Here is an 11,861-nt window from a genome sequence, read left to right as displayed (position 1 = left end):
TGGCTGGAGAACAACACCAGTGGCTGGAGAACAACACTGGTGGCTGGAGGTAACACTGGTGGCTGGAGAACAACACTGGTGAAACAGAGGAACAACACTTGGTGGCTGGAGACAACACTGGTGGCTGGAGGGCAACACGGGGTTGGCTGGAGAACACTGGTGGCTGGAGAACAACACTGGTGGCTGGGAGCAACACTTGCTGGTGGCTGGAGAACAGCACCGGTGGCTGAGGCTAACACCGGTGGCTGGGCTCAGCACTGGTGGCTGGAGGCTAGCACTGGTGGCTGGAGAACAACACTGGTGGCTGGAGAACTTGCGGTGGCTGGAGGGCAACACTGGTGGCTGGAGGAACAACACTGGTGGCTGGAGCCTGGCCTGGTGGCTGGAGAACAATACTGGTGGCTGGAGGCTCTTGGGTGGCTGGAGAACAACACTGGTGGCTGGAGAATTAACACTGGTAGCTGGAGAGCAACACTGGGTGTGGAGGAGACACCTGGTGGCTGGAGAACAACAGGGTGGCTGGAGAACAGCACTGGTGGCTGGAGGAGCAGCACTGGTGGCTGGAGAAACAGCACTGGTGGCTGGAGAACAGCACCGGTGGCTGGAGACAACACCGGTGGCTGGAGGGCAACACCGGTGGCTGGAGGCTAACACTGGTGGCTGGAGAACAGCACTGGCTGGAGGCAGCACTGGTGTGGAGAACAACACCTGGTGGCTGGAGGAACTGCTCACTGGTAGTGGAGAACTGGTGGCTGGGAAAACAGGGTGGCTGGAGAGAACAATACTGGTGGCTGAGAACAACACTGAGCTGGAGAACAATACTGGTGGCTGGAAAACAACACTGGTGGCTAGAGAACAACACTGGTGGCTGGAGAGCCTTACTGGTGGCTGGAGAACAACACTGGTAGCTGGAGAACAACACTGGTGGCTGGAGGGCAGCACGGGTGGCTGGAGGGGAGCGACAGCACTGGTGGCTGGAGAACAACACTGGTAGCTGGAGAACAATACTGGTGGCTGGAGAACAACACGGGTGGCTGGAGACAATACTGGTGGCTGGAGGAACCTTGCACTGGTGGCTGGAGGGAGCAACACTGGTGGCTGGAGAACAGCACTGGTGTGCAGAGGAGCAACACTGGTGGCTGGAGAACCTTGCTGGTGGCTGGAGACAACACAGTTGGCTGGAGAACAGCACTGGTGGCTGGAGAACAACTGGTAGCTGGAGGAACAGCACTGGTGGCTGGAGGGAGCAACGCGGTGGCTGGAGACAGCACTGGTGGCTGGAGACAACACTGGTGGCTGGAGACAATACTGGTGGCTGGAGGAACCTGGTGGCTGGGGAACAACACTGGTGGCTGGAGACAATGCTGAACAGAGGAACAACACTGGTGGCTGGAGGAACAGCAGGAGACAATATGCTGGTGGCTGGAGACAGCACTGGTGGCTGGGGAACAACACTGGTGGCTGGAGAACAACACTGGTGGCTGGAGAACACTGAGCTGGAGAGACAACTACGGTGGCTGGAGAGAACAATACTGTTGGCTGGAGAACAACACTGGTGTGAGGGTGCTGGTGGCTGGAGAACAATTCTGGTGGCTGGAGAACAACACTGGTAGCTGGAGACAATATACTGGTGGCTGGAGAACAATACTGGTGGCTGGAGAATATGCACTGGTGGCTGGAGGAACAACACTGGTGGCTGGAGAACAATACTGGTGGCTGGAGAACAACACTGGTGGCTGGAGAACAACACGCTGGTGGCTGGAGGAACAACATAGTGGCTACAGGAACAACACGGGTGGCTGGAGAACAATGCACTGGTGGCTGGAGAGACAACACTGGTGGCTGAGAACGACAACACTGGTGGCTGGGGGCAACACGGGCTGGAGAACAACACTGGTCGTGGAGGAGCAACACTGGTATGGAGAACATGCTGGTGAACGGAGCAACACAGGTTGGCTGGAGGAACAACACTGGTGGCTGGGGGAACACAGGTGGCTAGGAGACAATGCTGTTGGCTGGAGAACAACACTGGTGAAACGGAGGCAACACTGGTGGCTGGAGACAGCAGCTGGAGAACAAGCTGCTGGTGGCTGGAGAGACAACACACTGGTAGCTGGAGGAGGCAATACTGGTGGCTGGAGAACAGCACTGGTAGCTGGAGAACATGCTGGTGGCTGGGCAAGCACTGGTGGCTGAGACAACACGGGTGGCTGGAGGCGACAATGCTGGTGGCTGGAGAACAACATGGTGGCTGGAGGGTAACACTGGTAGCTGGAGACAGCACTGGTGGCTGGAGAACAGCACTGGTGGCTGGAGAACAACACTGGTGGCTGGAGACAACCACTGGTGGCTGGAGAACAAGCACTTGGTGGCTGGAGAACAGCACTGGTTGAACAGGAGAACAACACTGTTGGCTGGAGAACAACACTGGTGGCTGGAGAACAACATGGTGGCTGGAGACAACACTGGTGGCTGAGAACCTTGCTGGTGGCTGGGTGCAGCACTGGTGGCGGAGAACAGCACTGGTGGCTGGAGAACCTTGCTGGTGGCTGGAGGCGCAACACTGGTTGGCTGGAGACACTGGTGGCTGGAGAACAATGCTGGTGGCTGGAGAACAACACTGGTGGCTGGAGGTGGCAACACGCGGTGGCTGGAGAACAACACTGGGGTGGCTGGAGAACAACACTGGCCCAGCTGGAGAGAGAGAACAATACTGGTGAGCAGGAACCTTGCGGTGAACGGAGGAACAATACTGGTGCAACAGGGGAGCACTTGCTGGTGTGGAGGCAACACTGGTGGCTGGGAGAACAACACTGGTGGCTGGAGAACAACACTGGTGGCTGGAGGGCGACAACACTGGTGGCTGGAGAACAACACTGGTGTGGAGGGGGTGGCACACTGGTGGCTGGAGAACAACACTGGTAGCTGGAGACAATGCGGGTGGCTGGAGGCAAGCACTGGTGAGGCTGGGGAACCAACACTGGTAGCTGGAGAACAATACTGGTGGCTGGAGAACAACACTGGTGTGGAGACAACACTGGTGGCGGAGAACAGCACTGGTGAGCTGGAGGAGAACAGCACTGGTAGCTGGGAGAACAATACTGGTGGCTGGAGACAACGCACTGGGTGGCTGGAGAACAGCACTGGTAGCTGGAGAACAATGCTGGTGGCTGGAGAACAGCACTGGTGGCTGGAGGGTAGCACTGGTGGCTGGAGAACAACACTGGTGGCTGGAGAACAACACTGGTGGCTGGAGAACAGCACTGGTGGCTGGAGAACAGCTGCTGGTGGCTGGAGAGCATGCTGGTGGCTGGAGGGCAACACTGGTGGCTGGAGGGAGACAGCACTGGTGGCTGGAGGAACAACACTGGTAGCTGGAGGCATGCTGGTGGCTGGAGACAACATGGTGACGGAGAACAACATGGTGGCTGGAGGAGCAACAACTGGTGTTTGGAGGTGACAACACTTTGCGGTGACAGGAGAACAACACTTGGTGGCTGGAGAACAACCACTGGTGGCTGGGGGCTGTACAGGTAGCTGGGAGGGAGCAATGCTGGTAGCTGGAGAACAGCACTGGTGACAGGCCCAACACTGGTAGCTGGAGACAGCACGGGTGGCTGGAGGGAGCAACACTGGTGGCTGGAGGAGTGGCACTGGTAGCTGGAGAACAATACTGGTGGCTGGAGAACAGCACTGGTGGCTGGAGAACAACACTGGTGGCTGGAGGGGGACAACACTGGTGGACTGGAGAGTGCAATGCTGGTGGCTGGAGAACAACTGCTGGTGGCTGGAGGGTACAACACTGGTGGCTGGAGGGCGACAGCTGTTGGCTGGAGACAGCCTTACTGGTGGCTGGAGACACCTGGTGGCTGGAGAACAACACTGGTGGCTGGAGAACAACACTGGTAGCTGGAGAACAATCGGTGCTGTGGTGGCTGGAGAACACTGTGGGGAGAACAACACTGGTGGCTGGAGCATCTGGTGCTGGAGACACTGGTGGCTGGACAACACTGGTAGCTGGAGCAATACTGGTGGCTGGTTCTGTTTGCGAGACAAGTTTGCATTTAACAATGTCTTAGCTAAGGCATCAACTCTCATGTTCACTGAGGTCTTTATGAGAGGGATCACAACAGCAATATCAACGCCCTCGTCCACAAAGCACGGACATTTGTGTCTGGTATATAGACAACCACTACACTACTGGTGGCTGTTGTGTGGTGGTATGAGAACAGATATATAGTGTGTACCTCCACCAAACCCACTACACTACTGGTGGCTGTTGTGGTGGTATGAGGTGAACAGATATAGTGTGTACCTCCACCAATCACTCCTACTGGTGGCTGTTGTGGTGGTATGAACGAACAGTTATAGTGTGGCCTCCACCACAACCACTACACTACTGGTGGCTGTTGTGGTGGTATGAGGGACAGATATATAGTGTGTACCTCCACCACAACCACTACACTACTGGTGGTTGTGGTGATGTTGTGTTGGTATGAGGAACAGATATATATTGGCCTCCACCACAACCACTACTACTGGTGGTTGTGGTGGTGTTGTGGTGGTATGGTTCCTGAGGAAGAGAGGAGTGAGAGGCGGAAGGGTGTTGGTGCGTACATTAATTATTTAATAATCATTAAACCTGACTATTATTTTCTCTCTCCCTCCGCTTTCCAGGACAAGCCTGTGGTAGGTACCTAACATTGTTGTCGGTATGCGTGGTCCCAAGTGTTCGGTAGTTTTAAGTGTCAGGTAGTCCTAAGTATCAAGTAATTCCGAGTATCAGATAGTCGCAAGTACTAGGTAGTCCTAGTATCAGGTAGTCCTGCGTCAGTTAGTCCGCGAGTGTCAGGAGTCTTGGTGTCAGATATCCAGTGGCAGTTAGTGAAGGTGGTGTCAATTATAGCAACTTGTGAGGAATGAATGTGTTGAAACAACATATAATGAATCAAACAACACAAATGTTAACATGACTCACCTTAGTAGGGTGGGTGATGACGTAGGTGATGACGTAGGTGATGACGTAAATGATGACGGAAATGATGACGTGGGTGACGGCAGTGTTTGTGATTAGCAGTGTGACGTAGTTCATTGGTTTCTTGATGATTATTTTTGAGTAATTTGAAGTTATGGCGAGTTAGTTAAGTTTATTTGAAGTTTATTGAGTTAGTTAAGTTTATTTGAAGTTATGGTGAGTTAGTTAAGTTTATTTGAAGTTATGGTGAGTTAGTAAAAGTATTATTGGCTGTGGTGATTGAGTTAATATTTACAACATATAGTGAATTGCAGAATGTTACTACTTGGTTCCATAAAAAATATTGATGGCAAAAAAGAAATGATAATAATAATAATAATAATAATAATAATAATAATAATAATATAATAATAATAATAAATAATAATAATAACGACCCTCCCATAGTGACTAAGAACTTTAATTTTTATGGGAAATTACTTCCCTTAGCCAACATCCCCTCCCTCACCCCTGATAGATATTAAAACTAATTAGTATGATCAATTTTCCCTCTCACACAAGGGACAAAAGCATGGTGAGTATCTGGAACTGTCTCACCTTGAACTGCCTCCACACCTCCACCTGTCTCACATCCACCTGTCTCCTCCTCTCACTCACCTGCCTCCCTGCCTGCCTCCACCTCCACCTGTCTCCACATCACCTGTTTCCACACCTCCAATTGTCTCACACCTCCACCTGTCTCCACATCACCTGTTCACACACCTCAATTGTCTCACTCCTCCACCTGTCTCACACCTCCTGCCTCACACCTCCACCTCCTCACATCTGTTTCCACCTCCATTGTCTCACACCTCCACCTCCTCCACCTCCACCTCCTCCACACCTCCACCTGTCTCCATCACCTGTTTCACACCTCAATTGTCTCACACTATCCTGCCTCCTATCCACCTGTCCCACATCTGTCTCCACTTCCACCTGTCTCACACCTGTCTCCCATCTACCTGTCTCACATCTTGTTTCCTCTTTGTCTCACCTCCACCTGTCCACACCCCCACCTGTCTCACACCCCCTGTCTCACACCTCCACCTGTCTCCACATCCACCTGTCTCACACCCCCACCTGCTCTCACACCCCACCTGTCTCCTCCACCCACACCTCCACCTGTCTCCCTTTACCTGTCTCACACCTCCACCTGTCTCCCACCCAACACTGCAACCTTTACACCAAGCAGGATACGATCCACCAAGTCAATTCTTATCCAGGTTCCCAATTACTGCTGGGTGAACAGTGGCAAACAGTTTAAAAACTCCAACAGTTTCACCTGCTGAGGGTCGGACCAGGTCCGTTCACTTGCGAGGCGAGAATGCTGACCATTACACCACAGGTACATACATACATACATCATTTTTTTTACATTTTGGTGGACTAAGGCAGGTGCTCAGAACAGTGTGGCCCCTGAAGGGTTAATGTTACTGACTGGGTGACTCATATATACACTGGATTTGCTCTCGTAAACCGTGTATAGTAAGGTGAAAGTATGTTTGTTTACCTGTATGCTAGATGGTATACACTGTACATTTCGAAACCTGAGTTGTATTTTGATGGAAGAATGTGAGAGAGGAAAGGAGTTCCGTAGATCGAGAAGTGTAAGGACTGGAGGAGTAAGGTGTAATCCGGTTCGCAAGAGGGTTGCTTGTACGGACTAAAGGTGATGTGGTAGGAATGATATGTGTTGCAACTTGTCTTGAAACGAGGAGGGATAATGAAATTAGATTCAAGATTACTGACCATAAAAAAGAATAGTATAAGATGTATACATAGAGAGCTCTGTTTGCCACGAATGGTTCTTCTTTCAGGATGCTCATTTATGCCAGTATCCAAAAGGGTCCAGACATTCCAGCAGCAACCATTAGAATTTGTATAATTTGTTTTGCTTTGATCTATGATTATGATTATGTTCCGACTGCATTAGGATAACCTTACTGGTGCGCCTTCCCAGTCAGGTTTTTTAGGCTGGCTATGTTAGGGCACCTTCTAGCCTCCCATGTGGGGTGAGCGGTGACTCCGAGATAGGGCGGCTCAGTCGCATGGACAGGACCGGTTGCACTGCTGATCCCAGTGCATAAACGACCATCTTATCTATGCCGCCCATGTGCAGAGTTGTGACTAGAGACTCCCGGCAGTCATCTCCTGTCATCGTCCTACTCGTCTGTCGTTATAGGACTTGGGGTATAGAGGTTTGATGATGATGAAGGTATGGATGAATTTGGACGATGGCTGCTCGTGAGTTGATTTATGTGGTGAGGCAGGGCGTGGGTTGCAACCACACATCTTGGCTTTCATTTTTCCTGATCTAGTGGTGCAAGTGTCGCAACGACTGGGGATAGGGAGAGTCGCAATGGACTGCCGATAGCCCAGTTTGTTGGGTTTCGCCTTAGTAGCCTGTCCATTGGGCATTACCTTCGTCCACCTGTGTAGTCGTTGGGTTTCCATGGTGGTCACCTCTTCCACCTACACCGCCGTTGGGGTTATGTTGGGAGCTCTGTAAGCATGTTCTGCTGTGATTGGGCTCCACTGCAGATTTTTTTCAGTAGGTTTTACTCCGTGGCCTTATACCTAAGGTTAATTTGTAAGCAGTGGAGCTGTGGTTGGTAAGGCGCCAGGACATGTCCACATGACAGTGAACCCAATGCGCCGTCCCTCTGGGCCCCACTGCTCCAATATCCCTGTTGATCTAGCCTGTGCCCACAGGGCACCCAATTTACCGTGTGTTGCCAGGAGGAGGCCATCATGAGTTTTGATGATGAGGAGGCTGTGTACTGGCAGGGAAGACAATGAGTTGCCCTGTTGTTTGCCACGAGGTGTAGTGGCGGCAGCTGAAAGAGAACAAGCAGTGCTTGCTATAACACTAGCATAATGCTGCCTAGACGCATTTCCTGTGTGACACACACACACACACACACACTGTGACACACAAACACACACACACTGCAGACACACACACACACACACACACACACACACACACACACATAACGTCAGCTGGTCCTGTTGTAGTGAATTATGTTGACACATTTAATAACTGAATACTTTTACCGACAATTTTCCCAAACAATAGACTGGGAAATTGCTTAGCATTCTGGTATTAATGACTCGCCTGCCGGGATACCTTATATATATATCTATAATATAATTCTCATAAATGTAAATGCCATAAAATATTATAATGTGAAATGCTTTAAATATTAAGTCTCATGATTAAATAAGAAATTGTATTGTGCAGGAGATAAAATTTCTTACGGTCATTATATATAAGATGAGATAAGAAATAAATGTATATCGTTAAGTTTAAGGATTAATGAACGTACCATTTCATACCTTTAATGTAGAACCTTAACCCCCTCCGACCCTCTTTCTTTGTACACTAATAGCCTGTCAGACTGTTTGTTGTTGGGTTACCTGGATCAGTCTCTTTAACTAACTCAGCTAGGGTAGCTATTTTGTAAAGGATATTTAATATTAAGTAATAAAATAAGTGGCGAGTGTGGGTATTGGGGAGGTAGTAGTAGTGTAGTAGTAGCAGTAGTAGTAGTAGTAGTAGTAGTAGTAGTAGTAGAGTAGTAGTATTCATTATAAGTTTAAGTTGACGCTGGAATTTTCGAAATATGAATGAATGAATTTGTACATTAAAGATGTGCATATAATAGCTGACTTAAGTCTTCTCGCCTCAGTTGTTCTTTATGGTCGTCCTCAAGACTTGCCTGCAAGTCGAGAATTTGGGCTGAATGTTGTGTGAACCTGAACTGCTCTATAATAACAATGAAACATTACATCATTGTAAACATATCTTGTATGTTGACTGGATACAGATATTGTGATTATCTTACTAATTCATTAAATACAGATATCAGGAATTACATCTCGCTGCTATAAACTACATCACCTGCTGCACAGAATATACATGTTTAAATTATGAATGCGCTACCAGCACTAAGTAACTTCCTGGACACACACACACACATAAGCTGAAATTATGCTATGTGTAAACAACTAAAGACACCTTGACGAGTGTTTGTTTACATATTCCAAGTAATAATTAATGTATTTCTGTGTGTGTGTGTTAGTACAGGTGGTGGACCTGGTGATGTACTGAGGAGGAAGGAGAGAGTGGTCCATAGGAATGTCTCTTGATATTCCACCAGAGCAGAGCCACCTTATGTAACACCCACCAGTCATCAGAGGCAACTGGTGTGGTGTTGTACCGGGCCGTTAGTGTGGTGTTTTACCAGACATCAAGGGCAGCTGGTGTAATGTTGTACCAGACATCAAGGGCAGATGGTGTGGGAGCTCTCAGGAAATGATTCATATAATTATCAAAATAATCTTTTTTTGTGATTTAGAAACACTACATGTCGTTTTATTTACAATGTTCACAACAGAAAAAAATCAAGAGGAAAAACTCTACAGATGCAAACCTGATCAACCACGAAAGAGGATTACTGTATGGGATAAATTCAAAATACGATATTTCCTTTTAGGTGTCAATAGAGCCTCTCAGGTCTTACAGTCGTGAACCTTTCATAGGAGGTAAAATATACACTACTCAAAAGATGACCACTGTTTATTATGAAGCAGAATCTTACGGGTAATTTTACCTCGTCCAGAATGACTGGTAGTGTGTTTGTTTTGTCGTTATTTGGTGATGTTCATTGTTTTTATTATTTTTGTCTTTCATTAAGGATAGTGGGTTACTTCCATATTTAATCCCGTTTATGTTAACATACTGTAATGTGTCAAGGCGCCAGTTTATTATTGATATCCTTATGGTTAGACGTATCTCACTATTTCGATAATGTTTCCAGGAAATGATTCAAGACATCTGCTGGGTATTTGTTTCTAAATATTTGGAATAGTCGACGTTACTACTTACTTTTTTGTCTCCACGGACTTATATAATATTGTGAAAAATTTAATAAGGTATTACAATATACTGTGGTTTCCTCATCCCAAAATATTAACTATATTTTATTTTTTGTTTTCGTTGAGATTATTCCGCCATTTGAATTACAAATAATTTTACATAAAAAATAATTATTCTAGTTACATAAGATCCGAACGGAAATAAGAATATGTATCAAAATTATTAGTGTTAGCGTTCAACTCTGGACGAGCGAAGGGACTGGGCTACCTCCTCATTATGAATGTACAGTCTGTCTGGCTGTCAAGAAAAGCTGACGCTGTGTTCAGTAAAGATCAGTGTTCAGGCCTAGCAATTGTCTCTCGTCTCTCCAACATTAACATTGATCCAAGATAACGAAAATACAATAAAAAATCAACTTTAAAGGTAAATTATATTATAGAAACTAGTGGAGAATAAGTAGGACCTAAGAATAGTATATACCAAGGGAAGTATACACGCTGTTGGTCCATTGTTCAACATACACTATCAACACATTTCACACTCCACACGTAACATGAAAGGAATGTACAAGAAAAAATAACGAATAACAGTGGGACGAAGAAGTTCAATTCAATTATTAATCCTTGGTGGTTTGGGATCACACAGAATCAACACGTAGTTCCATGTCCTCTATAATAAAGACCACGACCAATGCTGTGCCCTCAACTACCATGAAATTTAGCGTCGCTATGGTTAAACACTTCAAGGTTAGTCCTCTCGCTAACGCTAATTTTGTAATTTCCTTTCATATTATAAACAAAACAAACTAATGAAAAATTAATAAACATTATTAAAATTATACATCTGTATTGATTCCTTATATTATACAAACTGAAAAAAATTATAAAATTACTGAACAAAAATGAATATCATTGAAATAGTACTGTGGCTATTCTTTTGAAACACGATGTCATCACTTAGTTGAGACAACATGACTGGTCAGTAACAAGCGCAAAACATACAGTACTCTACACTGGAACAGCACTGCGCTCCGTCTGTAAAGGCAACGAATTGTTTTGCTATATGTAGAATCATGTACAGTATATACGGTCTGACAAGGGTTAAAACTTGCAGTTGGTTCTCAGTTGTTTAATGTGTGACTTTGTAGCCAAAACAATTATTAGTTCAAATTGTTTGATGAATTAGCGCTAACACATTGTTAGCGTCGCATTTCCATGACTGACCACATAAACCATGAAAATAGTATTTTTGCAGTGATCTAAAAGGAAAACAATAAATTTTCAGAAAACTCTCCAAATTAACTTATATTAAGCAGTAACTTAGGTTCTACAGTAGCAAGTGGAGTTCCCATCGTGTACTGTTTTCTATCGGCACAACCTGCTTTAAGGTCTGCTAGAATGTCGCTACGGGCTGATGCACAAAAGATGTTCGGCCTCACAGATTGTTTCAAGTTCACAGGTCACCGAAATAGCAATACAAATGCAAAATACCTGTAGAATCACCGACTGAATCCACAGCCCAGGTTGGCCTCTGCTGTCAGCGACCGATGCATGTTGCGTGTTGTTGTTCCCAGTGTTCAGGTAAACACTTGAAACATGTCAGGTGAGAGGATGCCACATAGCTTGAACTTCCCACTCTATAGCTGTGAGTTATTTTGTCTCCCTGCACACTATCTCGCATGCCCAAGTTGTCCTGGAAATAGGTTCACATACATAACATACATTGGTAAATCCCGAATGGTAATTCTAAATAATGATATCATCCACAGCGGACCTTCCACCAACTTTTATGGTACTGACACAGCCACGTCTATACGTCGCTAAACAATTGACACTGACTAGCACAAATGAAGCTGAATTTTTAAATCTATAAAACCATGTTACCATGTTTCAATAGTCTTGTAGAATCTAAACAAAAACAACACATTGAACTCAATACAACATTGATTTCAAACGAATTCATTGA

General features: G+C 46.6%; 2 protein-coding genes across 2 annotated transcripts; both read right to left on the bottom strand.

Annotated features, from left to right (window-relative positions):
- Positions 1-98: 98 nt before the first annotated feature.
- On the bottom strand, positions 99-1,929 carry LOC121868178 (putative protein FAM47C; the record flags this gene model as incomplete). The annotated part of the gene is made up of 1 exon (XM_042368487.1): positions 99-1,929. A coding segment is annotated over exon 1 (1,831 nt), but the record flags the coding sequence as incomplete, so codon positions are not given.
- A 66-nt stretch (positions 1,930-1,995) lies between these two features.
- On the bottom strand, positions 1,996-5,092 carry LOC121868177 (proline-rich protein 36-like). The gene is made up of 3 exons (XM_042368486.1): positions 4,979-5,092; positions 2,980-4,146; positions 1,996-2,694 (listed from the first exon to the last, which is right to left on the bottom strand). The coding sequence occupies exons 1-3, from the start codon at positions 5,090-5,092 to the stop codon at positions 1,996-1,998; spliced, it is 1,980 nt and encodes a 659-aa protein (XP_042224420.1).
- Between the last annotated feature and the right edge of the window lie 6,769 nt (positions 5,093-11,861).

The sequence above is a fragment of the Homarus americanus genome, unplaced genomic scaffold, assembly GCF_018991925.1.
Source record: "Homarus americanus isolate GMGI-L3 unplaced genomic scaffold, GMGI_Hamer_2.0 scaffold51250, whole genome shotgun sequence".
In the NCBI taxonomy this organism is placed as follows: domain Eukaryota; kingdom Metazoa; phylum Arthropoda; class Malacostraca; order Decapoda; family Nephropidae; genus Homarus; species Homarus americanus.
Note: the sequence above shows the minus strand (reverse complement) of the source record. Positions and strands in the feature narration are given on the sequence as shown.